Here is a 25,348-nt window from a genome sequence, read left to right as displayed (position 1 = left end):
AAAACAAAAAAAATTACTAAGAGAGTTTGTGTTTTCACACAAACTCAAAGGTGCCCCACATCAAATTCACCAATGGACCAGAAATATATTCAAGCCAGAGTCTTGTTTTGATCGTTTAAAGTTTAAAGTAATTTTAAAAATCATTCGGCGTTATTTGTCACATAAAAGCAAACAGTGCAACACGTCGTAATCTATAGAATCAAGGAGATTATCTTATCTTATGAAAATACAGACGTAACTTAAAAAACATAGGCTAGTCTTACTTAGACTTAGGTCCTCCCGCGCCGTTCGGCGCATTGGGCGGCAAGCTGTCTCCATAAAGATCTGTCACTGGCAATGTCTGAAGCCTCCTCCCACCTGTTGTCCACTGTTCTGAGGTCCTCCATGAAGGTGTGTCGCCAAGTAATACGAGGACGTCCCTGTTTGCGCTTTCCTCGTATTGGCTTCCATGTTATCGCAACTCTTGGTGTGCGTAATTCATTTTGACGTAGAACATGTCCCGCAAACCTCATGCGACGCTCAGTCACAACCTCATTAAGTGTTCGACTCCCAGTTCGGCTAGCGGTTTCCTTGTTTGAGACCCGATCTGTGTAACTGACTCCCAAAATCCGTCTCAGCCATCTCTGTTGAGCCACATTTAGTCTTTTCTCAATTTTGACAGATGACTTCCATGTCATGTGAGACATGGATAGGCTAGTCAGACATGTTAATCAATGACTTAAACTCAGCCATGTCGTTGGTTTACCTGGCTGACTTTGAGCATCGTGAAGCTTCTCCAAGAGAGCAGTCTTCCTGGTGAAATGATAAGATTTCCAAGAACCATTCCAACCAGAAACCTCTCTTTCTTTTACTCTCTCTCTCTCTCTCTCTCCTTCTTCTTCTTCTCTTTGAACCACTCATCTTTTTTTTTTCACCTTGCACATCGTAATGCTTTCCTAAATATATTTTTGTCTTGAATTGAAATGTCCATTTTATAAGTCCAATGCACCAATCATACAATCATGTATATATATATATATATACAGTGTTGTTTTTTTGTACAAAAAATAGGTGCCGGTACTCAGAAATGGATAGCCTAACTTTTAAATTGTTTATAAATTGATAATAAACGTTAAAATACAAGAAAATTAATATTTTTTTCCCACATTGAAAAAGGTGCGTACCGTCACAAAAAAGCCCTGTATATAGACATAAACTGTAAAAAAAAAATATTTTTAAATTCCTATCAGAAAGCACGCTTTAAATTTTTTAGTATATACTAGAGTTGTCTCTACTGAATGTGAGTTTTAACCCTTGTTTTTCTGCCACAATTCAGAAAGTTGAAACGCCCCCCCCCCCCCCCCAAGCCGCCCTCTTTACATATAGAAACAATATTTTATGCGAGAATTTCCACAACACCGTCTTTGACGAAGCATCCAGAAAGACAACAACCAGCAAGTCTTAATCCTTCGAGTCAAACTCAACAGTTTCCGGTATGTCTAAACTGTCCAGTGATGACCCATCGATATGCCCCCCCCCTTTCTCCTCCCGCCCCCCCCCCTTCTCTCTCTCCTCACACCTGCCTACATCTTTTCACTCTTGCTTTAAAAGGGGGAAAAACGTGCTATAACGTCACAGCGAGGTATTGCAAGGGAGACCACCAGCTACTGGTGGTGCTACTGCCCTTTTGTTTACCGTGTGCGGTAAGCTCCCCCTTTCAAGGCTTACCAATAATCCTGTCGTCTGCTAAGAAAGACTGCCTCTCTCTCTAAATTGAACTTCGCATTTTTCGTCAATGATCTATCCTCCTTTCGCATTTTAACTCCATCTCCTTTTTTAAAAAAAAGGTGAAGAATAGGTAGTTGTGACGTAGACCGCATGAAAAAAAAAAGGGGGGAGGCTGAAACGAAACAAATTGTCTCAGATGAAAAAACGTGTCTCTCACTAGGGGACAGGTCAGTCACATTACAGGGACAAAGATTTCACTCCAAAGTTTGTTCCTTTGAGACGAAAATAATTCATCTTTTTTATATGCTCCTGCATTGTCATATCAACAAAGCAATATTGGGGACGACATTTGCTCTACAATCAACTGAACATTTTCGTTGAATAGCTATTGTGTTGTGTTCAGAATAGTTGTGTGAATAGACAGTTCAACAAGTGTTGTGGATATTGTGTAAGATGGTAGTCTCCTTACCTACTCAAGTAGTAGTTGGGGAGTTGATGGACACCTTTGTTTAGAAAGGGGAGAGAGCTTGATGTGTTCAATTCCTAACACACACACACATTTGACAGTGCCTTCCATTTGCTATGGAGTACTTACGGCGATCGCTAAGTCTTACTGTCGTAGTACTGATAGTGTTGTTAGGTAAGTCTTGTTGTCACTTAAAATTGTTAACAAATAAATCTTTAAAAAGTTGCTATAAATGTCATGTATTTGGCGTTATAATTATTTTTGGTGTTGGGGGCCACGGGGCGATTAGGGGATTATGCCCTACGTTGCTCTAGACTTATGCGATTCTAAGCGAGCATCTTCTAGAAAACATTTCAGTTTCATTTTTGGTAGCGCTTAAAGTCTATGGTGGTTTAAAAAAATCGACTACAATTATCTTGAATAGTTTCATCGTAGCATAATAACAGGTAATATTCACATGTAAGATTTATCTGTAAGATATACACATATATATATATGTGTGTGTGTGTATCTAGTTCGTCCATCTTGACATGATGATGACCAACTCTGTCACCCAGCAGGCTCAGGGCTTTGCACTGGGTTTTTTTTTTGTGCGTCCTCGTGTTGCTGGTGAGACCTACGTGAGCTCGGAATGTTCGACTGCCCACTGGGCAGGTTATTCCAGCTGGAGCTAGTGTTGTTGGCCTTGCTTTTTTTTCAATGACGCTTTTCTTCTGCCAGCGTTGTTCTCTGGTCCTCTGCAATTTGTGCGTCAGTTTTCACAGCGCGACGCCATGATGCTTCTGTCTTTCACGTGACAGGGTCAAGGCTGTAGGCTTTCAGAGAACCTTTAGGGTGTCCTAGAAATATTATCTTTGTCCAACTTGCGGGCGCTTTTCTTTCATGAATTGACCATAAAGGGGTCGTTTGATAATATGAAGCTAACCAAAGAAATCCCCATTTTGTTGGTTTAGTTGTTTGACTTGTTTCGGATGTTTCGAAGACCAAGCGCAACCCTTCCGAAAGACGACGGGTGATGGCAGCGGGCAGGGTTTGACAATCGAGACCACTGATCCACAGTCCAGAGCGCATGCCACAAAACCAAAAAGCCATTAATTTTAAAATTTACATTGTCATATTAAACAAAGTAAAGTGATATCAGCGGATCTTGTGATACGATTCGCCACAATGTAGCTACCCCTATCAATAAAGTATTTTTTAAAAAGCCTAGGTTTTACTCCTTCGGATAGACCAGCGGTCCTCAAACGACGCGATGTACTTTTCAATTACGTAACGACGAGCGCACATTTTCCCAATTGAAAATATATCTATGATCCCGCATCAGTGTTCTCATACTGATTACGTTGTCTGCAACATAATAATAATAATAATAATAATAAGCGTTTATGGAAATTATCTAAAATAACAATATACCCCTTTGTTATATCAACCGAGGGAATAATAACAACTGACCTCACAGATACCTTCAAGGCCCTTGGCATTCCTAGGAACATTCTCGTTGCCTGTCAGAGGGCGGTACTTCTGCAGACCTGCCACATCACCAGAAAATTCCTCGGTGGAAACTGTGAAAGGGACTACGATGAATTTTGTTTCCCTTTAACGAAACTCGACCCTGGCTTCGCCAGATAATGAATACTCGCTCTTTTATAATAATAATCTTTATTGTCCGTAAGGAATTTTGTCTTACAATCATCTTATGGAAATTATAATACGAAATTGTAACTACCAATAAAAAAAAAATGTGTACTTTGTCAAGCTATACATCTAAACTTCTGAGGATGAGTTGAAAACAAAAACTAAACAAAAACTAGTGAACTACCAATGGAAAAACTTTTTACTTTGTCATGGTTTACACGTGACCTAGACTGCTGACCATGAGTGGACAGAAAAAAAACATCAACAATAAACTTCCTATGGCATTAGGCAACCCCTGACTAATCATCCTTCGACCACCACCAACGGTGTCGCGACCTACAAACAGGGCCGGCCTTAGGCCACCGCAGCCTATGTGGCCGCAGCAGGCCCCGCACTTTCAGTGGCCCCGCGTTAATTCCAGATATTAAATTGAACCGTTTTAATTTTAACAGGTTTCTCGGGGCCTCCCGATTTTCCAGTAACACCTAGAAATCTCCTGGAATAATTGAAAATCTCATGAAAACGCATAAAAACCTCCTAAAAAATAGACAAAATTGCCATCTTTTAGGCAATTTTTACCTAATACCTCCAAAACCCCGGTAGAAAGTTTAACTTATCTGTCAACTAATGAAAAATACACATTTGATATTGCAATTAGTATATTCATTATGGCTTTAGTACGAAACACCAAGTGACGCAAATCTCTACGTTATAGGGTAAAACAGGCACTTTGTGACAAAGTAAAATGGCGCATTTTTTCTTAAAAAACTTAAATCATTGCATTAGTTTTCTAAGAAACGTTTCCGAGGGGCACCTCTATTACGCTGACCACGTTGCTCTTTGGCATACGGGATACGTGCCCTGCCCAGCATGACTGCCGGACCATAAGAAGCATAGACCCGCTTTTGTGATCCATCCATCCCATTGGCGCTACAGCCCATGGAGAGATCTGGCCTGCTTCAACACATCCTTCCATTGAGATGTCTCCTGGGCCTTTCGTCTCCACGCCCTAACCCCAAGCTTTTTACCGAGGCTTACAGTTAAATCAAAAGAGGCTTCAGCGTACGCAAACTTATTTGACCGCGAGCTAGATATCATGTTCAGTGTGTGTAAGTAAGGTGTGGAGAAGCTGTGTTATGACCATTTCCTGTGTTTTGGTACGGGACTAGACTTCGAAGCTTCAGCACATGGTAATAATTCACCAGCAAAATAACAACAAATAAAAGCTACCTACATGTCTCTACTCTATTAAGTGTAAACAATTTATAAAGCACTTAAAACACAAGAACTAATCATACATCGGCAAATTTAATTTCATTACTTCTCTTCCATAGTTCCATAATAAATCAATCTACAGTAAGATGGTGCGCAAATGTTTAATTAGGCCAACTGATTCATTAATAAAAGTTGTTCTTGTTTGCAAAGAAATGTCCTAGTGTACTGCTGTAAACCTAGTGACGTAAGCGTTTTTTTCCCCGTTTGACGTCATGGAAAATTTTCATTCATAAAACATTCTAGCCAAAATTAATTTTTCGATATTGAAACATTTTCAAACTGATATAACGGTCGACCTCGAGTTTTCCCGACGTGGCCAATGAGTTGAGAATTTTTTTCTCATTTATATACATATACCTTGAAATTTTGAAGAAAATCGTTACAGCCGTTTTCAAAATAAAATTTATATAATATATATACAAGAATTGCTCGGATAGAAGATACTGTCTACTAAAAACAAACACACACGTAAACTTCTTTGTTTCCCTGGCAATCAAATCATTGAATAGAATTGATCTATCTGATGTACACATTTCGCATGTAATGGTGAAGTAAAACCAGTGTGAAGATATAGTTTATTAGTATAGTTTTTAATGTATTTTTAATGCACAATTTGTCAGACAAATTTCCTCATGAATATTATTATCACCATTATAATTATAATAAAGTCCACTCATAAGTAAACATAGACAATATGACTTAAGGTTCCAGGTCTTGTTCCTGTAATAACAGAGTTGACTACTGGTCATTCATTTCCAACTGGCTGTTAATGGGTCAACGTGTTTTCATCGCTGTGGTCTGTATTGACCATTTGTCTGGCTACGCCCAACCTGCCCCTGTCTGTCCTGTCTGATTCAGTTGTAGAATTGTACACCTCGTAGTTTAATGTGACACTTCTGTTTCACATTGGAATTTTTTAAAAAGAAGATAAACCACTTAGCAGTAGGGCTACAGCAAGCTTTAGGCAATTCTTTGCCAAACAAAATTTTCTTTGAGAACACTAATTGACAGACTTAGCATATGGATAGAACGTAGGACGTAGTCATTTAAACAAGAAAAAAAATAAAAAAATACTCTTTTTAAAAAGATAATACCTTAATACAACTTATAGAGCGATTGCTTTCACTTAATAACTAATGAATGTTAGAGTTAAAAAAAACAATGGGATATTTTTCAAGAAAACTAGTCCTTTCCTTGGATCTAGATCTAGACCTAGTTCTCTAGCCAAATGTTATTTCTTTTTTTTTTACTATGAAAAATTGTAACGGTCAAACTAGACTTTTTACCCGTGTAGCCAACGAGCTAGTAATTCTTTATATACACCAACTGTTAAATTTCTAGGAAAATCGTTAGAGCCTTTTTGAGATCAGTGTCCAGGTTTTTCCAACCACTACGAAACACAAACACACGCGCTCGTTGTGGGCAGTTGACATCACTCAAGATAACAAGTTGTTGATTAGATAAGCAAAACTAATTGTTGATTAGATAAACAGCAGTTTCTAGTCTTGAGTATGTCGTTAAATTGAATACAAAAAAAAAAAAAAGTAGCAGTCTTTGCATGGGTTTCCTATCTCAAGAGTTCTGCAGATTTGGTTAAACGAAGACATTTGCATCACATGTCTCAGTTCATGCGTCATCACTCATGTTAGAGTCACCTCATAGTGTGATTTGTTATGACATCACATATTTGTGACGTCATCGCAATGTGTTTCGTCATCACACATGCCACGTTATCGCAATCTGTTACGGCACCACAATGCTACGTCACCGAACACGCCTACGTCATCACACCTATCGCGCCATTACACATGCTTGTAACGTCATCACACTTATTACGTCATCACACATATAACGTCATCACACATGTTGTGTCATCAAATAAATTACGTCATCACACATGTTGCGTCATCACATATATTACGTCATCGCACGTGTTGCGTCATCACACATGTTACGTCATCGCACATGGCTACGTCATCACGTATCATCCCTTTGTACGCTTACGTCACAGTAAAATCGTCGTAGCTCGAGAAGGCCCAACACTGACGTCACAGGTCTGTACGACGTGGCAACAAGCTGTTGGTCTAAACTGCCCACAGGCTGTGACGTTGCAGGTCAGTGTTCAGGCCTTCTCTAACGATAGGTCTTGCGCCACTTGCGACTCGCCCAACGCCTACGACCCCCATTATCTTCTCTCTCCAAACACGCCAACGTACAAACACGCAAAGGCATAAAGTTTATAGATTTAAGTTTACATTGGAAAAGGGGAGGGGGGATATCACACTTGGTCCTCTCCCCCAGAGGTTCTCAAACATGTCGTGTTTGTTTGTGGCTGAGAAGGGACTCGCTTCACACGGCGTAGCGGCCCGTCATTAATCCCTTTGGCCCTCCCACTCACATCGTTTGAGATGTTTCGACAGACAGCAAGGTGACACTATTGCGATCTGGGGGCAAACATTAGCTTTTATCATGGGATTAATTCTGAGACGCTCACAGTTCTCATGGCTATGCTGACATCGAGTGATTATAGAAGTACTAGTTGCTAGCCCGTCAAAAAAAACGGGAATTAAAAAGTAACAGAAATACTAGCTACATAACCCGTCCTAACTCGAATATGAAATTATAGAAATACTAGCTACATAACCCGTCAAAACTCGAATATGAAATTATAGAAATACTAGCTACATAACCCGTCAAAACTCGAATATGAAATTATAGAAATACTAGCTACATAACCCGTCAAAACTCGAATATGAAATTATAGAAATACTAGCTACATAACCCGTCAAAACTCGAATATGAAATTATAGAAATACTAGCTACATAACCCGTCAAAACTCGAATATGAAATTATAGAAATACTAATTACATAGTTTGTCAAAACAGAGCTGTTTTACGATGAAAATACTAAATACGTAACAGCTCAAAGCACGATTAAAAATGAAGAAATACACTGTCACAAGAAGCTTTGTTCAACTCTTATTACATCAACAAACAGAAAAACTAGAAAGGTAAAAAAAAACATAAAAAAAGCAAAATATAAAAAATCCTTTTAAAAAAACGTATGTAAAGGGGGAGAATCCCCTTCTTAAAACGTTATCTATAAAACTATATTTGATGTACAAGTTATTTCTCTTTTTCGATGTCAAACAAAATAATTAATTACCAATCCTATAAACTAGCATTACTTAACTGCCATGCCCGTTGATTGGATCTAACACTAAATATTTTATTATTTTTTGTTTGCTTTTTTGGTCGGAACGTTTCCACCTTTTGAATGCGTTAGATGTGGAAAAATGTGCAGGTCGCAACAGGATTTGCGTGGTCATGGCACATGATGCACACATTCCTGATCTTCGGAATCTTATCTTATAATCGAAGACATTGAGTGTTATCACATATATGAGTGATTTATATTGAGTGATATATATATATATAAATTTTAATGATTTATAGTAAACCATATAATCAGAACTAAAACTAATTATGTCACAGACACAATAAGCTCAATGGGTCTGACGTATTATAAAATAAATAATAATTATGACATCATGATTTCATGAGCCCTGGAATAAAATCTTATGATAAAACAATTTTTTTTCTGTTGTAGCGGCTAAAGGATTAAAACAGGTGAGGCAGCCGAGACAGTTTGTAGGCTATATATCAAATCTTCTTTTTAAATTCTATGTTGTTGTTGTGTTTTTTTACACTCCTTAATATTAGCTTGGTTAGGCCAACAATAGAATAGTGCTATTAGAGCATAGAATGGGTTGCGTGAGTCAGTCAGGAAACCCAAAAAACTTGGCAGAATTTAAGTCATTGGTTAAGATGCATGACAAGATTGACCTAGGAACACGCGTAGGACGTAATCATCTGCTTTTTTTGAAGTAAGGACATTATTTTATAAGATAAGATAAGATTTGCAAACTCTTCATGGGTTTAGGAAGCAGAGTGGGCTACAGGCACCTCTCCATCATAACTACGTCAGGTCGTCGACTTCTGTCAACCAAGACATGAACAGAGCGGTAACAAAAGCCCGTTCGTTCCTTATTCGGTCAGACTATATCAACGCCACTCGTTGATCAGGAAACATGAAAAGGACCAAGATGTCTGTGTGTAGTCTCTGAATGAGCTCTATATATTGTGCCTGTTCTAGTTATGTGTATGTTTCTGTTGTGTTGTCTTTATATGAGAAAAGAGTCCTTGTAATCACAACAAATTTCCCTAAGGATCAATAAATCAGTATTAGTCTTGGTATCTAGAAAACATTTCTAACAATTTTCCTAACAATTCGAGAGTTTGTGCGTATCTTTGGGGTAAAAAATCTACAACTACCTAAATAGAATCTACTTAAAATTAAATTTGGCTTACGTCTTTTGAGCATGGCTTCCCCGGGCACGCTACCCTGCCTCATAGTGGCGCCCGGGTGGAAACGATCGTAGGAGGAAACGATTAGGCTAAAGGGTAGCAAAACAAGACTCCCGTGTGGGTGCCTAAGGGGGTGTGAGAGCATCCTCATTGCACTGCGCGGAGTTGTAAACAAGTTCCCACAACCTTGTCACAATCCAGGCGCTGTTACTCAAGGGGCCGTTACATAAAACGGTCAGCCTGGTATAGAAAAGGAAAATGGCGCTGGTCTTAGTGTACGCGGCCTCTTGCCGCGAGTCTGACCCACCCGTCAGGCCAGTGAGAGGGAGCTCTTGTTCACTTGAGCTGACTTCCATAAGCTGAAGGCTCAACTCTACCCGACAGTTTAAGAAGAAGAAGAAGAGAATGGTTTCAGCGGGAAATCCCGCACTCTACTCAAATATTTCTTTGCATTCATAATAGAATGGACTAATTAATATTGGCACGTCGTCTTGTTCTGACTAGAGTGACTTTTTGGAAAAAAACGAAATTGACCTCTCTGAATAACAAATGATAGACCACAACAGTTTCATGTTGGACGAAATGTTTTTTTTTTTAGTTTTAAGTTCTTTGTTTAAGTTTCTTAATATTAGCTTGCAAACTCTTCATCTGGGGAGACTGGTTGAGTGGACCGGGATTTTCCTAAAAATTCGAGAAAACAAAATTACCAACTGAATGGCCAGACAGTGAAAAAGCTCTGGTTCGGCTATTATAATTTTTAAAAAAATATAATCATTTTACATTTCAATGTACAAAGCTTATATCAACTCACTCGTCTGTATGGTCAAATGTTTGTACACGTTATTTCTCCCACACCCAATCTCGGATCAAGCTGAAATTTAACACAATTATTCATTGTACCTAGCAACGCAAGAATCATTTTTAAAAAACCAATTAGTTAATTAACTATTGCTAATTAAATAGTTTGTTTGGTATCTCGATCAAGGGAAAGAAATTATACTTGACTGAAGTGGTGGTATAAGCTGAATTAGTCTCCTTTATAGTAGCACATGAAAAATAGGACGAGACAATAGAAACAATAGAGAACTTAGACAATCTTCCTTGTTCATAGGCTCTCCACTAGCAGAGTGGTAACCGTGTTGTCTTGAGTAACCTTAAAAGGCTTGAGCCTTGAGTTCGAATTCAGGTCGTTTTCCCTTTTTTTTTTTAATTTTATAAATTCTTTTTTTATTTATTGTTAGTCTAGATATAAAAGAAATTTCATTACATAAAAGATCCAAATTAATTGATACAAGTACGCTTAATGTAAGCTTTGTTTAGAAAAAAAAATGCTTCCTATGCTATCTCAACGTATTATAACACAGCATTAGAGGAAATAAATGCACTAAAATCTTGTTTTGTATTAGGTAAAGAGGTGAATAAATAAATAGACGTACATGAACTTTTATTGTCTTATGTAGAAAGTATTAGCTGGACTGTTGAAAACTAAATTGTGCCAAGTTCACTGGCATTGCATGGAACAAAGACATAGAATAAGACCACCATCAGCTTCATACGGGACGTGGTGGCTTAGTTGTTAAGCCCTTGGCTTCCAAACCCGGGTTCGAATCTCAGTGAAGACTGGGATTTTTAATTCCAGAATTTTTAGTACGTCCCTGAGTCTGTCCAGCACTAATGGGTACCTCATTTTAGTATTGGAAAGTCAAGGCTGTTGGTCATTGCGCTGGCCAATAACACTCTCGTTAATCGTTGGCCATAGAAACAGTTGAGTTTTCACCATCGGAGGGTGAATGGGGTACTTTGGGGTACTTTACTTTATCAGCACATAAAGGAGGAATTGATTTAAAATTAAATTGATTTCTTTTTAAATTCTGTGTCCAAGCTGTAGTCCTCATATGTACTCATCATATATCTTATAAAACAGTCCCCAGTGTGACGCCACAGAGCAAGTGTGACCGGAAGAAGGCGGAGCTATGCGTGGCCCAGATGGAGGACGTCATCACAGGTGTTCTGGAGACGACCACTGGTGTATCGAGGACAGAAAAACTTCAACAACTGTGTCTGTAAGTTGATAGCACCTAGATCTAAGTTGTTTTTTTCTCTCTATAAGCTAGTGGTTTTGTGTGGTCTGTCTGTCCGCTCTTCATGTTTCGATCGCTAAACCTGGAAAAGATATATTTAATTCCGTATCATGATATCTTAGATGTTGTTCTTGCAGTGGCTAGTTTTTATCTTCTGAAAGTTAACAGTTTTGTTTTTAAAATTAATCATTCAAACATTTAGTCATAGAGTACTCCACTTTTTTTTTATCAAAAACTTCAGGGGATGTAAGTCATTATATGTAGGTCAAAGACGTCATGCCGATACACTCTAGCTTCGTTGATGGATACGCGCATTTCATTATAAAAAGCATTCAAGGTCAGAATCGAAGAAGAATTAACGTCTAATTTTTTTTAAAAATTATTCTTTAAAAGGGGCTTACACTTTTCTCTCCCAACCCCAGCTTTTGATTTAAATACATATCTGATGTTAATCTAATTGGAACCCAGCTCTAGATTTAATTTACAAATTCGAAACCCATACATGAAATATTAAACAATGAACATTTAATAATCGTAAGCCAGTATTGATCGTGTTAGAGTTACAATTTGGTTTTATTATTCAATCAGTCATATCTAGATTTAGATATGACCTCTCTCTCTGCTGAGTACTGCCATGTTTCGAAACCAATCCGGCTATTCTTAGACCTATGTTTATTTTATTCTACCTGCTTTGGAAAATTAGACTATATACTGAAAACATAGGGGACAATGTTAGTCCAAGGAAGTCTCTGATACTTTTTTCTAGGATTTAAATTTATTGTTTTACTTCATAAATAATTTTTATAGGCCTTTATTTTATTTTGCTTTAAGTACGCAAAACGATTTCTACTCCTTTTTTTTATATTATTAAATTGTTAGTGCCCTTGATCCTTATGTCTTCCCATATGTAGAGTCACTTGTTCTCATTTATTTTATTTTTTTCAACAATTATCTCCCTTTCATAATACACTCCTCAAACCTATAGTTTCCCCTTGACTTGCCATATAGAGAAGACTTAAAAATAAATTCACAACACTTTGCCTGGTTGGCCATCTCGTTGAAAAGTGCTTAAGCTGTACAAATGTTACATTGGGTCATAGTGGCTGTAATTACAACTACCTGACATTCACTTGTCAATCTGGTACTAGGCCGGTTGTCAGGGTAAACAAATACACACTCTTCTAAGTGTGGAAAACAAGAAGTCTGGTTAGAAAAAAGTCGTTTACAATACTTGAGAATAAGTCGAATGTTTTCACGTCTTAGGATTCAGTGGCGTTCTGAGGGTAACAGACTTCCGAAGCACCACCAAAATGTGTAGGTAAATCAATATTCGTGGTGCGCGGAGTGGTTGGGCGCTTGGCTTCCGAACCTGGGTCCTGGGTTTGAATCTCTGTGAAGAGATTTTGAATTTCGGGATTTTTAGGGTGCCCCTGAGTCCACCAAGTTCTAATGGGTAACTGACTTTAGTTGGGGAAAGTAAGGGCGGTTGGTGGTTGTGCTGGCCACATGACACCCTGCTCGTTAACCGTGGGCCACAGAAACAGATGACATTAATATCGTCGTATATATAAACAAGATTATACGACTTGAGTTCCAACCCGAGGGTTCAAACCTCCTCGAGCCTATAGGTTTCATGGCTATCTATTGTTAGTTTCAAACTTTTAAGCGACGACCTAATTCTCTACACAAAGTACAAACGGGAATAATTCAACTTATATATCACATCTGTCAAGTACATTTTGTTCCCTTATTCGATACCAATAATTAATTAAGTAATTGGTTAATTTTGTTAAAATTGATTCTTTTTTGTTTTGGCCAGGTACAAGTAATAATTGTGCAAAATTTCAACTTGATTTGAGATTGGGTGTGGGAGAAATGGCGCGTGTACCAGACAGACAGCGTGAGTTGATATGGGCTCTGTAATAAATGAATTTCTTACACAGGAATCGGGTAGTTCATGGATCTTGGTTGGCGTTCTCAGAGGTCATATTATTTTTTGTATTAAGGGAGGATATATATGCTATGGTATAGTACTGTTGCGTCTCTCCTACTCTCCAAAGTAACAGTAACAGTTTAATTTCAAATACATCACAATTGGCAACAGCATTACAATCATTGTCCAAAGGCCTAGCCTTTCTCCGGACTTCACACACCATGCTGTTTCTGACTTCTCCTCGTGCTGGTCACATTGCGGGGTAATGTGGGGTGTCTTGATTCAAACACACTTGCTCTTATGGAGGGTCTCTACTGGCCTTCCAGAACCGGATGGAGCGTCGCATGACCACTCGGGTTGATTACAATCGCCGTGACTTGCGTGCGTAATATTTACGCACAGGTTGTTGCCGAACTGGCGTGTACTGTCATTGGTCACGGTTGGCCGCTCGTCTAGCGCTGGACTGGGGTGATTGGCGTAGTCTAAAACACACACAGCACTACCCTCACTTATGTTCATGGCTATGTAATACAATCTATCCTGGAGAGAAAGTTCTCTGTATTAAATAAAACAGTTTATAGTTTCTTGTTTGGTTGTTGCTTTTAAGCATAAAAAATAACTTGTTTATAATTACCTGATCTTTTCAGGAATGTTATCAAGGGAAATAACCTGACCCAATGTTTCATTGAAGCCACTGCAGGATGCTCAGAGCCTGCCCAAGTTGCTCCAACAGATGTTGTGCAGAGATGGGAGAAAGTGATGCAAGATCTGTACGGGCTCTGTGATGGAGGTGTGTAGTCAAGCCTGAGTTCTAACGTGTGCAAAAATATTAGAATATCGTCACCAGGAATTTTAAGCAGTTGCGTCACTAGGGGAAGGGGTGCGGGGGTGCGGTCACTGACCCTAGTGATGCCGCTGATTTTAAGAACGCTAAATGAAATACAATTTTATAAATGAATGTTCGAATTAGTGACGAATGTTACAAAACGCTTCTATTCCTGCTGCTTTAAGGTGGTTGTACAGGCTAGGAGTCTGTTCGCTGGCAGGTCAACTTACAAACCCCAGCCAGACCAGTCACTTAACGACAAGAGGATATCTTGTTAGGTACCTGGCTATCACACTCTTCGCATGCCTGCATTGAGCCCCGATGTTGTATTTTAACTAATCATATCTAGAATATGTACAAGAATACGAAGTCCAATGACATCAATAAGAGGGACAATTAGTCACACATTCATCAGCTAGAAACCAGAGGCGTTCCTTTCTCTCTAATCAAACCTCTCCCTCCTCTACTCTAAAAGGTTATTTGCGCCCCCCCCCCCCCCCACGCTCTCTACACGATAACCCATGGACCACAATTTCACCACTATCTCAGAGACCAATCGTCATTGAGGGTCCAAACACTGACCTACTTCTCCCACACTTAATTCTAGGTCCAGGTTGTGACGAGATGTTAATTAGTTAATATTTGGCGCGTTTATTTGAGTCTAGGGGAAATTTTATTAATTTTATCCCGCTCACATATAAGATTTTGTACAGGCACACCGCAACTAACAGTAAGAACTGACCAATATTATAAGTTTATAAATAAATATAATTTAATAAATGAAAGTTTACAAAAGAAAGATGATCAAATAAAATTATAATTAAGAAGTGAAGTAAAGGTGCTAATATCTATCATAACTGTTCATCATGGATTGCTAATTATTGAGTGATTGGAGGAGAAGAATGTTCCTATGTCTGCTACTTATTTTTCTTAGCTGCTAGCTCCTGGGTCGTCTTCTGGCGGTCGTAGGACTGGCACTCAGAAGGATGAGTCATCCGGCTCTGTCTTAGGACGTCGGCTCGGGATATTCTCTATGCTGTAGGCAAGCTGGCTCTAGGGTGAGGCCGTTGCCTGTTTAGCAATAGAGGTGGTTGGTGCTGCAGACTAAGTTGTAGTGGGACGATCTCTCAGCTGTGATCTCTAGCTCGTAGAGAGCCGTGCTAACTCAACACCAGTTTATCTTCTGCTGCGAAGGTTGCTCTAATCTGTCGGCATTAGGCAATAACTATTGGGCAGTGGACAGTTTGGGCCGGGTACTGGGCAGATGATACTGGGCAGTATAGTGCACTGTGGACACTGGGCAATATGTTAGGGCCAAGGACAGTAGGCAATGCCTTCTTGCTAACAGGTATGTAATTGGGGGGGGGGTGTATCTGGTGTGGTCTGCCTCGGTTACAGCTTTCTATGGAGATCTGGTAGTTGTAGCAATCGTGTGTAGTAACCAGGGGTAGCAATCAGGGGTAGCAATCAGGGGTAGCAATCAGGGGTAGCAACCAGGGGTAGCAACCAGGCTGGGGATAAGAAAGACAATTAGGATCCTCCTAAAAGCATTGAGCAGGGATTCCCATATGCCTTGCAATCAATCAGATGTAGGCATTGGTATCAATCCCAATAGGCATTTAAGATAATCATGTATAAAATCTTAAAGCATGCGTATAACTCAATAGCAAACAAGATACAGGTAAGATAACTACAGTAAATGTGTCATCATATAATGTAGGATGATACTAGCTAAGATTCATCCATTAAATGAGATTACGGCGATAAGTAATCAGTTACAGTAAAATGGGAAATGAGCATATTATATACTAAAAGATAAGATGAAAATAAAATACTAGGGATCGAGATACAGTATAAGGGTTTGATATAGTTAATCGAAATTACATTCATCCAAGGAACTATAAGTTCACAAGGGTGGGAGACATAATAACATGTATGAGAAGTATACAACAGAAATGTGAAATAAATAATTTAACATGGGCTCTGTAAGTTTAGAGCACTGCGATCTAAGTTCTTAGACATTACTTAGATTCACTAAGGGGTATTGTTTACATCAATCACTAAAATACAGGAATGGATGAAACATAACAAATTAAATGTAATAACTATAGTTTCAAATGTAGACAACCATAGCGGCATTAATACTACTATATGAAGATATAGCATTATGAAGATATAGCACTGACATAAAATAGTGCAATATACATACATAATAAAGTTATAATGTAATGACGGGGAACGTGGTTGTGTACTAATGTGTACTCACACATTCCTATAAGATAAAATGAGTATAGTAAAATGTTTACACTTACCCGTTTGTCCCTAATGAATCCTCACAACTAAACTTCCTAACAGAGGAGACTGTATGAATCCTAGCGGGCCTAACTTGGAATGCTTTGGTCTCTCTCTATATATAGTTGGGACTTTCATTTAACGGGTGGGGAAGATATCTAGCTCATTTTCTCACATGTATCGATGTACTGGGCATGTCAGGCGTCATGTCCGATTTATGGCCTGTACCGTGAGAGTAGGGACTAAGGTGAATATGCATTTGTCCAGCCCGATTGCAACGCTATTCTTAGAGCGATGCGTATTCTGCGGGGGGGGGGGGGGGGGAGAAATAGGTGTGAAAAGTTATTAGTCCGCAGCGCGTAGCGCAGGTGAAGCGAATATTGTGTGTGCGGATCAGCTGTCCAGCGGTCAAAATTAAAAGTTAGCCCTAGAGAAGCTAGTTAATGTTTTACGTCGAGATTCGTCTCGTGAGAAACCGTGTGAGGGGAGATAAATCCTACAAGAAATTAGTTATGGGTGGACAAGAAAATAATTGTTTTAAGTTAAAAATAAAGTTTCCCACGATTTGTTGGGGAAAACTCAAATGAACTTATGTATGCAAGTTTCGTATCGTCACACAGGTGACATAGTGACATAGGTCATCATGGTCATGGCATCTGTTTCCACAAGTAAATGTATAGTGCCCTCACCATGATCTTCGGATTGACAATAGAACGCCCACCAGATACGTGGTGTAATGGCTATTAAATCAATATCCTTGATTTTTACAGCCTGTCCCAACTTCCTGGAGAAGACGGTGAATATAACTCAATGTACAGGAATCATTCGCTTCGATGCTCTGTACGATTCTTCCTACACAGTCTTTTGCAAGTAAGTATTATTATTATTATTATTATAGCTTTTATATAGCGCTACTTTCATGCTTATTGCATGCTCAGAGCGCTTTTGGTCCAATCTCATTTGTGGACCAGTTGGGGGGGGGGTTATCTAGGAGGTGGATTTCCGTGCTGCCTTTAGGCGCTCAGTAAACACAACTCTGCCCGAGTCGGGTGTCGAACCTCGAGCCCCCTTCTAGGAAGCCAAGCCAAGTTCAAGCGCACTTGGCCTCTCGACCCAAAGTAGGTCAAGTTTTTTTTTTTTGTACTTCCTGTTTCCTTGTTTCATAGAGTCCAATTTGGATTTGGTGTGCTCACACCTAGAGAGAAAAGGTTCGGATCTGGAAGTTGCTTGTACGTTTTGGGGATGGTACCTTAGAATTGTATATGCATAGAATCCATGCACTTCAAAAGGAATGGGATAGTTTACCATTGAAGCATACTAAATTCAGAAAACCTTTAGAAGACTCAAAAGTAAAGTAGCTATTATAAATAGAAATTGAACCTTCAACTTCAAATATAAAATTATAATCTGAATAACATTCTCAGAAAGACACAAAGATAAAGGCACATTCCTTGTTCCATATGCTTGGTCAAATGTTCACAAATACTCCTTCTTTCCTAGTGCTATTAGAGCATGGAATGGGTTGCCAGAGTCAGGAAAACCAATGACTTGGCAAAATTTAAGTCTTAGCGGAACACTTCGCTGATTCTGACTAATTAGCGGAACATTTTGCTTATTTTTTATTAGTGACACTAATACACGTGATGGCCATTTAGTTTTTTTTTTTTATCTCAGTAGTTCGTGGAACACTTATGCAGTGTTTAGTGTTCCGCGGAACACATTTTGGGAAACACTGTAGTAGATGATTTGATGACACCGTTTAAAGGGATTTTTCTTTGCATTCAGTTCCTTGAACCAAAGTCTCCAATGTGTCAGTGAGACGTCAGAGAAATGTCCGCAGTTCAGCCACTTGTTTTACGATTTGTTACCAGAGGGCATGGATCAGACAGCGTCCACCATTTGCACGGGAGGTAACTAGAACATCGCCAAATAGTTTCATCCAATTATGCCCCTTGTATAGTGTGTTTAACCAAAAGTTTGGTTCTGAATGAAAACTTAATCCAATCCAATGTTTTAATTGTGCCCCAGGTTGTGACAACTTCGACCAGGCGCTAGAGATGTTGGAAACATGTAAGAAATACGTCCTTGACCTTCCAAACGATCTCAAGGAAGCCTGTGTGTGAGTATATATCTTTTGGTCTTCTCTCCAGGAGAAGTGACTGCATGGAGCAAATACGAAATATACTATTTATAAAAACCAGTGTCCATAAAATATGTAAAGTGGATTCCATAGGTGCACTAGTAATTACTTATTACATTACCATCTTTATTAACGGCATCTTTTCTTATTTAATATCATCATGTCTTCATTCAACAACATCATCTTTTCATTAAAGAGCATCATCTCTGCATTCAACAACATTATCTTTGCATTCAACATCTCCATAAAATTATTGTTCATAAATGTGATGACATCGTTATTAAATAAACATATTCATGAAAGCTTATTTAACTCAAGCTTCTACTTATATATGAATGCTTATTTAAATCAAGATCATGCTAAGACCCGTAAGGCATATGTAACTTAAGCTCCTACTTGTATATGAATGCTTATTTAAATCAAGATCCTGCATACCCACTGAAGCTAATTTAACTCAAGCTCCTACTTATATATGAATGCTTATTTAACTCAAAGTCCTACCTATTTGTGAATGTTAATTAACTTCAGGTCCTACGAGAACTTCAAGACATGCATTCGACTGTCCGAGGCTCCAGTGGCGTGTCCGATGTTTGGATCGCTCATGGAGGTGCTCTACCCCCAACATATATTTGGTCTGTACGAGCAGAACTGCAATCGAAGTCTGGACGACAGTTCCGTTGGTAATTTTTACAAAGCTTATATCAGATTTCAGATATCAGATTTCATATATCAGATTTCAGATATCAGATTTCATATATCAGATTTCAGATATCACATATCAGATATCAGATTTCAGATTTCATATTTCAGATATCACATTTCAGATATCACATTTCAGATATCAGATTTCAGATTTAAGATATCAGATTTAAGATATCAGATTTCAGATATCAGATTTGAGAATTATCAGATTCAGTCAAAATTTTTTTTAATTGGCTCGGTGGGAGGGGGTACTTAAAAGTCAATGACTTCAACACTTAAAAAAGGCTCCAAACGTTTCTCTTATGCACACATCACGAGAACTTTCCAGAGAACTAGGAACTTTATTATTATGAAATATTTCAGACAGGCTTGTACTCCTAGTGAACTGACGTCCAGTTCCACCACAAAATAACAAACTGAATAACTAAGCTCTCTCTTTCTCTTTATCATTCGTACCTGAGGATATAAAGAAAGGGATATAACTCTTTCGTACCCTAGTAACAAGAAGGAAGTAACATATTCACTCTCACCATAGCTGCCCCTGACACTAGTTAGGTATCTAGAACGGGTTTTCGTAGATTGCATAAAATTTAAACTTTGTATCCTTTAATGAGTAGACATCATTTTACATAGAAATATGTTTACTTTGCTCTCTCTACCAGTCTCTAATTGTTTTATTTTTTCTTTGGTTTTCAGATAAATGTGGTGCCATCGGCATAGCCCGTGTCGATCACTGTTTGAGAATCTTTGCATTGGCCTGGCCACCAAAGCCGAAAACTCCAACAGAGCAGCAATGCAGGTCAGTTTTATTTGTCAGCTGTTGTAGAGTAGCAGCCCTTGTTCATCCACTGTATCGTCTTAATAACTTACTATACTTGCAGCACAATATATGCACCTATAAATAGCATTTCTTATTCCATATGCCAAGACTAATAAGTATAAGTCATTCTACAACCCTAGAGCTATTAGAGCATGAAATGAGTTGCCCGAATAAGTCAGAAATCCACATATTGATGAAACTATAAAAAAAAAAAATCAAACAAAGCATTAGGGTTTATCAGAAGAAATTTCTATAAATCAAATAAGAACATAAAACTAAAATGTTATTTAACCTTGGTTAGGCCAATAATAGAATATTCATTCTCTGTTTGGGACCCCTCAACACAAGAAAATATTAAGAAACTAGAACAGACACAAAATAGAGCAGTGAGATTCATAACAAACGAATATTCACATTTGACTAGAGTAACACCTTTAGTAAAAACAATAAATTTTGAAAGCCTTCAAGATGGAAGACTTTAAAGTAAACTAGCAATTATACATAAAACACTGAACCATAATCTTCAAATACAAATACAAAATTTAATAAAATACTCACAAAGACACAAAGATAAAGGCATATGCCTCGTCCCATATGCTAGGACAAACTTGTACAAATGCTCCTTCTTCCCTAGTGCTATTAGAGCATGGAATGGGTTGCCTGAGCTAGCCAGGAAAACCAGTGACTTGGTGGAGTTTAGGTCATTGGTTAACCCTTTAAGTGCTGAGCTGTTTTACAATGAGTACATACAAAATGGAAATACAATTCTGATGTTTAGAAGCTAAACCACCACACGCGTTTTAAGGGTTAATATGCATGACTAAATGCATGACGCTTAGGACGTAATCATCTTCTTTTTTGAAGTAACGTCTGTATCATATAAGATAAGATAAGATAAGAAAAACCTATGAATTACCAGAGTTTAAGTAACTAATTAAGATGAACAACTAAATTAACACATGGATATAGGAACGTCTGCCATTTATTCTCTATCCACACAATGATTCGGCTGTTCTGCCACTCTAGACACTGACCTACGTATGTTTCTCTTACTTAGCCATGGTAAAACTTTGTTTCAGAGATTACGCATCTGCGACCAAATGTCTGGAGCGAGCAGGTTTTGGAGAGTGCGCTTCATTGCGACAATATTTTAACGGGAAAACAGAAGGCAAACAGGCAATCAAACAAATGATGAGAGAAAAGTGTCCAGGACTAGAGTCTTCCGGCAGACGTAAGGAGCCATTTTGTTTTCAGGATATTTTGGCTTTCAGAGTTTAGCTCAGTATCAAATTAACACGAACTTCACTTTTACCTGTCAGTCTGATGGACCGTTGGGGCCCCACACATGATCTGTCGTACGTCCATAGCCATTTCTTATTGTCAGGCCCGTCCATTCTGTTTAGTTTTTCTTCACAATGTTTCTTGTGTTTGCCTCTCCTTCCTTTCCCTGGTTCTGTTCCCTGCAGGATCTCATTATATGGTCGCACAGTCTTTTGTTTTTTTAAACACTGGTCAGAAGGCCCTAAAGGGGTCCAATCGCCATTGTGATCTTTTTTTCGGATTTCCACTTTTTAAAATATATTTGTATGTGAACCTAGAATCCTTCTGTAGCATCACAATTTCATGGTTAGAACCTTCATTTCTAGTTCCGCATACAGTTTCAAACCTTATTGACCTGACTGATAAGTTAATTTTATAGTTTGTTTTTGTTATGTATTTGAATCTTTAAACGCTAAAATCCTGTCTAGCTGTAGGATCCAGGTGAGCCGCTTAATAACCAGATCTGCTTGATGCTTTGTTTCTATAAGCGGTGTTTGTACATTGTGTTTGTCATTAGTGTTTGTACATAGTGTTTGTGAGTAGTGTTTGTATGCAGTGTTTGTAAGAAGTGTTTGTAAGTATTATTTATATGTTGTGTTTGTAAGTAGTGCTTGTATTAGTGTTTGTATGAAGTGTTTGTACATAATGGTTGTATGTAGTGTTTGTACATAGTGTTTGAGAATAGTGTTTGGGAGTAGTGTTTGTGTAGGTAGTGTTTTTGTCTGTTTTCTCTGCTTGGATGTTCTTTCAGAAGTAAAGAATATTACACCCTAGCCTAAACCTCCCAAAGAGTTCAGGGTTCGAATTCATGTACAGTGTTTGTATGTAGTGTTTGTATGTAGTGTTTGTATATACCATTATGAATTAAGTTTGTGTAATGATCACTTTCACCTTTCTAACAATGAGATATTTTTAACTTTATTTTCAGCTTTGACCGCCTGGGTTTTGGGCACTCTCATATCTTTACTGATGTCTACGCTCCTGAGTTTATGAACCAGCAAATTTCATCGTACAATACAGTGGCTTAGCTAGGAATTCGCCATTATTTGGGGGCCCGGAGGCTTGACTTCTTTGGGAGCCCCTGCCTTTTGCGTAATATTTAATATTTAACGTCAAAAACACTGCCCCCCCCCCCAAATAAGCGGGAACCGGGGAAATTTTAAAATTCTCCACCTCCCCCCCCACCCTAGCTACGCCACTGGTACAATATTAAGTTATATGTGTGAGTTGTCATCAATGTCATCTTGGAATGTCATTGAGCTAGTGTTTGAAAGAATGTTGTCATTAACCCAATCCAAGGCTTTCGATGTCATGGCGTTTATCAAATGTGAGAGAGTTAACTTTCCTTGGTGAGTGTGACTGAACGCGATTGATGTGTATGTGTGTGTGTGTGTGTGTTTATATGAGGGCCGGTCAAAAGGGAAAAAAAGTCTGTTTGTATATATCAAATGCAGCAACATTTTTCTGTATTTTTTAAAATTCACATATTATGTTTGTGTACAGTTATTTGAACAAGTGTCCATAATTTTGTGTTTGCTTTGCGATCTGAAAATAACAAACAACGCAACAATACCTTGGTTATGGCAAGAGGTCTGGCTTTATTGACAGATGTACAGATTTAGCTTGGGGGCTCTTAGCTTTTAAATCGCTGTGACTTCTCATATGATATATATATGTATTTTTAATAGGTACTTAATTGACACGGCCGTAGCTAGGAATTTTCCTTCATTTGGGTTACGCGTAGTTACGCCACTGTTGAATTGAAAATATCTTTTATCAATGAATTATATTTTTAAACAAAGAGATCTTTTAGATAGAACCATGGGAAGTTTTTTTAGTATATGTACTAATGGAAAGTAAATGTGACTGATCAGACATAATTAATTTTAATTATTTCCTTTAATCTCCACATCGAAAATAATTTTACTTTTAATAACAACAAGCTTATTATTGATAGTTCAACCGATACTTTTTACGAGGGTGTCTTGAACGTGAAGTCAAAAGGTATGGAATGAACTAAGATGGGAAACGAACCGAAACCGAACTTTAAATAGATTCCCATCTCCAGCATATAGACGTTTGATGAACTTTAGACTTTTTTTTGTTCTATTTCATTTTATTGTATTCAATGCTATTCTGGATATAAAAGGATGACTTATTCCTGTTTAAAGATTTTTTTTTTTGTTTTTAAAATGGTTTTCAAGCTTTCACATATTTTGCTGCGCTAAAATAATTTGCTTGGCTCTCCGGAATGAACAAATTTTCTTCTAAAATACTTTTTATTAGATGAAAAAATGACGTGTCTCAAAAGCGACGGCTGAGAAGGATCCTAGAAATAATTTACCGAGATCATGTCACCAATAGAAGTTGTTTTTTTTTTTCCACACGGGTACTTGTCTCCTGATTAAGTGGTGACCTTAAGTCGTAAGAGATTTGCGGGACGTAACCTTTGACAAAACGAAACACGTTGACCCGGAGTCAGCCATAACATGGGGGCCGAAAGGGGTAAAGACAAAACAAGGCCGTCCACGTGTAACATGGTTGCGTAACTCCTTAGATAATGTAAAGTCAGTGGGCACCAACTGGGAAGAGGCTGTGGAAGGCGCCTTAGGATCGCGCTTAATAGAGGGAGCTTACCGCCCTAAACGTTGAACTGTGTGGGAGGATCTAATTAAGTCAATCGGAACAACCAATTTGTACTGTCTGAAAATCCCCTTTTATTTTCTTTTTTTTTCCCAACTTTATTATTATTTTTTTATTACATGTAATTTTTAAAATGATTTACTTGTCATGTAAGAGTTTTCTTAGTGTAATGACATGAAATAGAAAGAACCTTTTTTTTTTCTGTTTCAAAAAAAATTTTTAAATATTTTTTTTCTTTGCATCTCTAAAAGAATGCACTTCAAAACAAATAGTTACAATCGTATATATATATTGTCTATGGTTACAATGTATTTCAAACAAGTGTATGTGTAAATATAAACGTGGATTTCACAAAGACATAACATTTGTTTTGATGTTCGTTGTGTGAATAAATGAGGTCTATGTAATTTAACAGAACCAAAAAAAAAATTAATAATGTTTATATATCTATTACATTTTAACAGATAAAGGGAATTGACCAGGGTCACTGCATCATAAATATCCCCTAATCGCCTTATAATACATTCATAGTATAGTCAGTTTGTTCTATAATGTAACTTTAACCAATTACGCTGCTATGTCAGCCTAGGAAATGAATGTAATGTATCCATGAAGACCATACATGTATCTAGGCCACCAGTCTTTTTGAATCTAAAGTGGTCATTGATTGGTAGATATATCTATATTCTAATGCATGGATGTTGTGACTGTGTTAGTAACCGACAAGTTGTTTTAACATAAGTTATTGGTTATGTAATATTCCTTCATAATAAATCATTTAAAACCTACACTCCAAGTTGTTAGTTGCTGCTTCTTATTGATAATATCAAATGACATTATAATAATAATTTTATAATTCTATTTATAAAGCACTGTTAACAAACAAGGCGCTGTAATAACATTACAAACACCAACACGACAGCTAAAATGACAATTAATGTAAAAAAAAGTTTTGAACAGATAGGTCTTAATGTTCTCCTTAAAAGTGGTGTAGCATGTTGTCTGTCTGAGATCAATAGGGAGTGAGTTCCAAACCTTTGGTCCCGCAGACCGTAGCTTTTGAGGGAGAAACGTGGCACCACTAAGAGCGTTGAGTCCATTGAGCGCAGGGCTCTCTGTGGGACATATGGAGTGATCAGT

At 38.0% G+C, this 25,348-nt stretch overlaps 1 protein-coding gene across 1 annotated transcript; it reads left to right on the top strand.

Moving 5' to 3' along the window:
- Positions 1–1,849: 1,849 nt before the first annotated feature.
- Positions 1,850–24,998, top strand: LOC106070356 (uncharacterized). Its single transcript, XM_056007202.1, has 10 exons — positions 1,850–2,347; positions 11,376–11,514; positions 14,113–14,255; positions 17,354–17,453; positions 18,369–18,493; positions 18,612–18,702; positions 19,252–19,403; positions 20,122–20,224; positions 21,325–21,476; positions 22,494–24,998. The coding sequence occupies exons 1-10, from the start codon at positions 2,290–2,292 to the stop codon at positions 22,556–22,558; spliced, it is 1,128 nt and encodes a 375-aa protein (XP_055863177.1). The 5' UTR covers positions 1,850–2,289; the 3' UTR covers positions 22,559–24,998.
- Positions 24,999–25,348: the final 350 nt, after the last annotated feature.

Source organism: Biomphalaria glabrata, chromosome 12 (assembly GCF_947242115.1).
Source record: "Biomphalaria glabrata chromosome 12, xgBioGlab47.1, whole genome shotgun sequence".
NCBI lineage: Eukaryota > Metazoa > Mollusca > Gastropoda > Planorbidae > Biomphalaria > Biomphalaria glabrata.
Note: the sequence above shows the minus strand (reverse complement) of the source record. Positions and strands in the feature narration are given on the sequence as shown.

Bases quoted from the DNA above. Each gene is read 5' to 3' on its own strand.
- LOC106070356 (XM_056007202.1), top strand. From the start codon at position 2,290: ATGGAGTACTTACGGCGATCGCTAAGTCTTACTGTCGTAGTACTGATA. The intron at 17,454-18,368 runs GTAAGTATTATT...CTTTGCATTCAG, and splicing joins TCCTACACAGTCTTTTGCAA to TTCCTTGAACCAAAGTCTCC. The intron at 18,703-19,251 runs GTGAGTATATAT...AATTAACTTCAG, and splicing joins GATCTCAAGGAAGCCTGTGT to GTCCTACGAGAACTTCAAGA.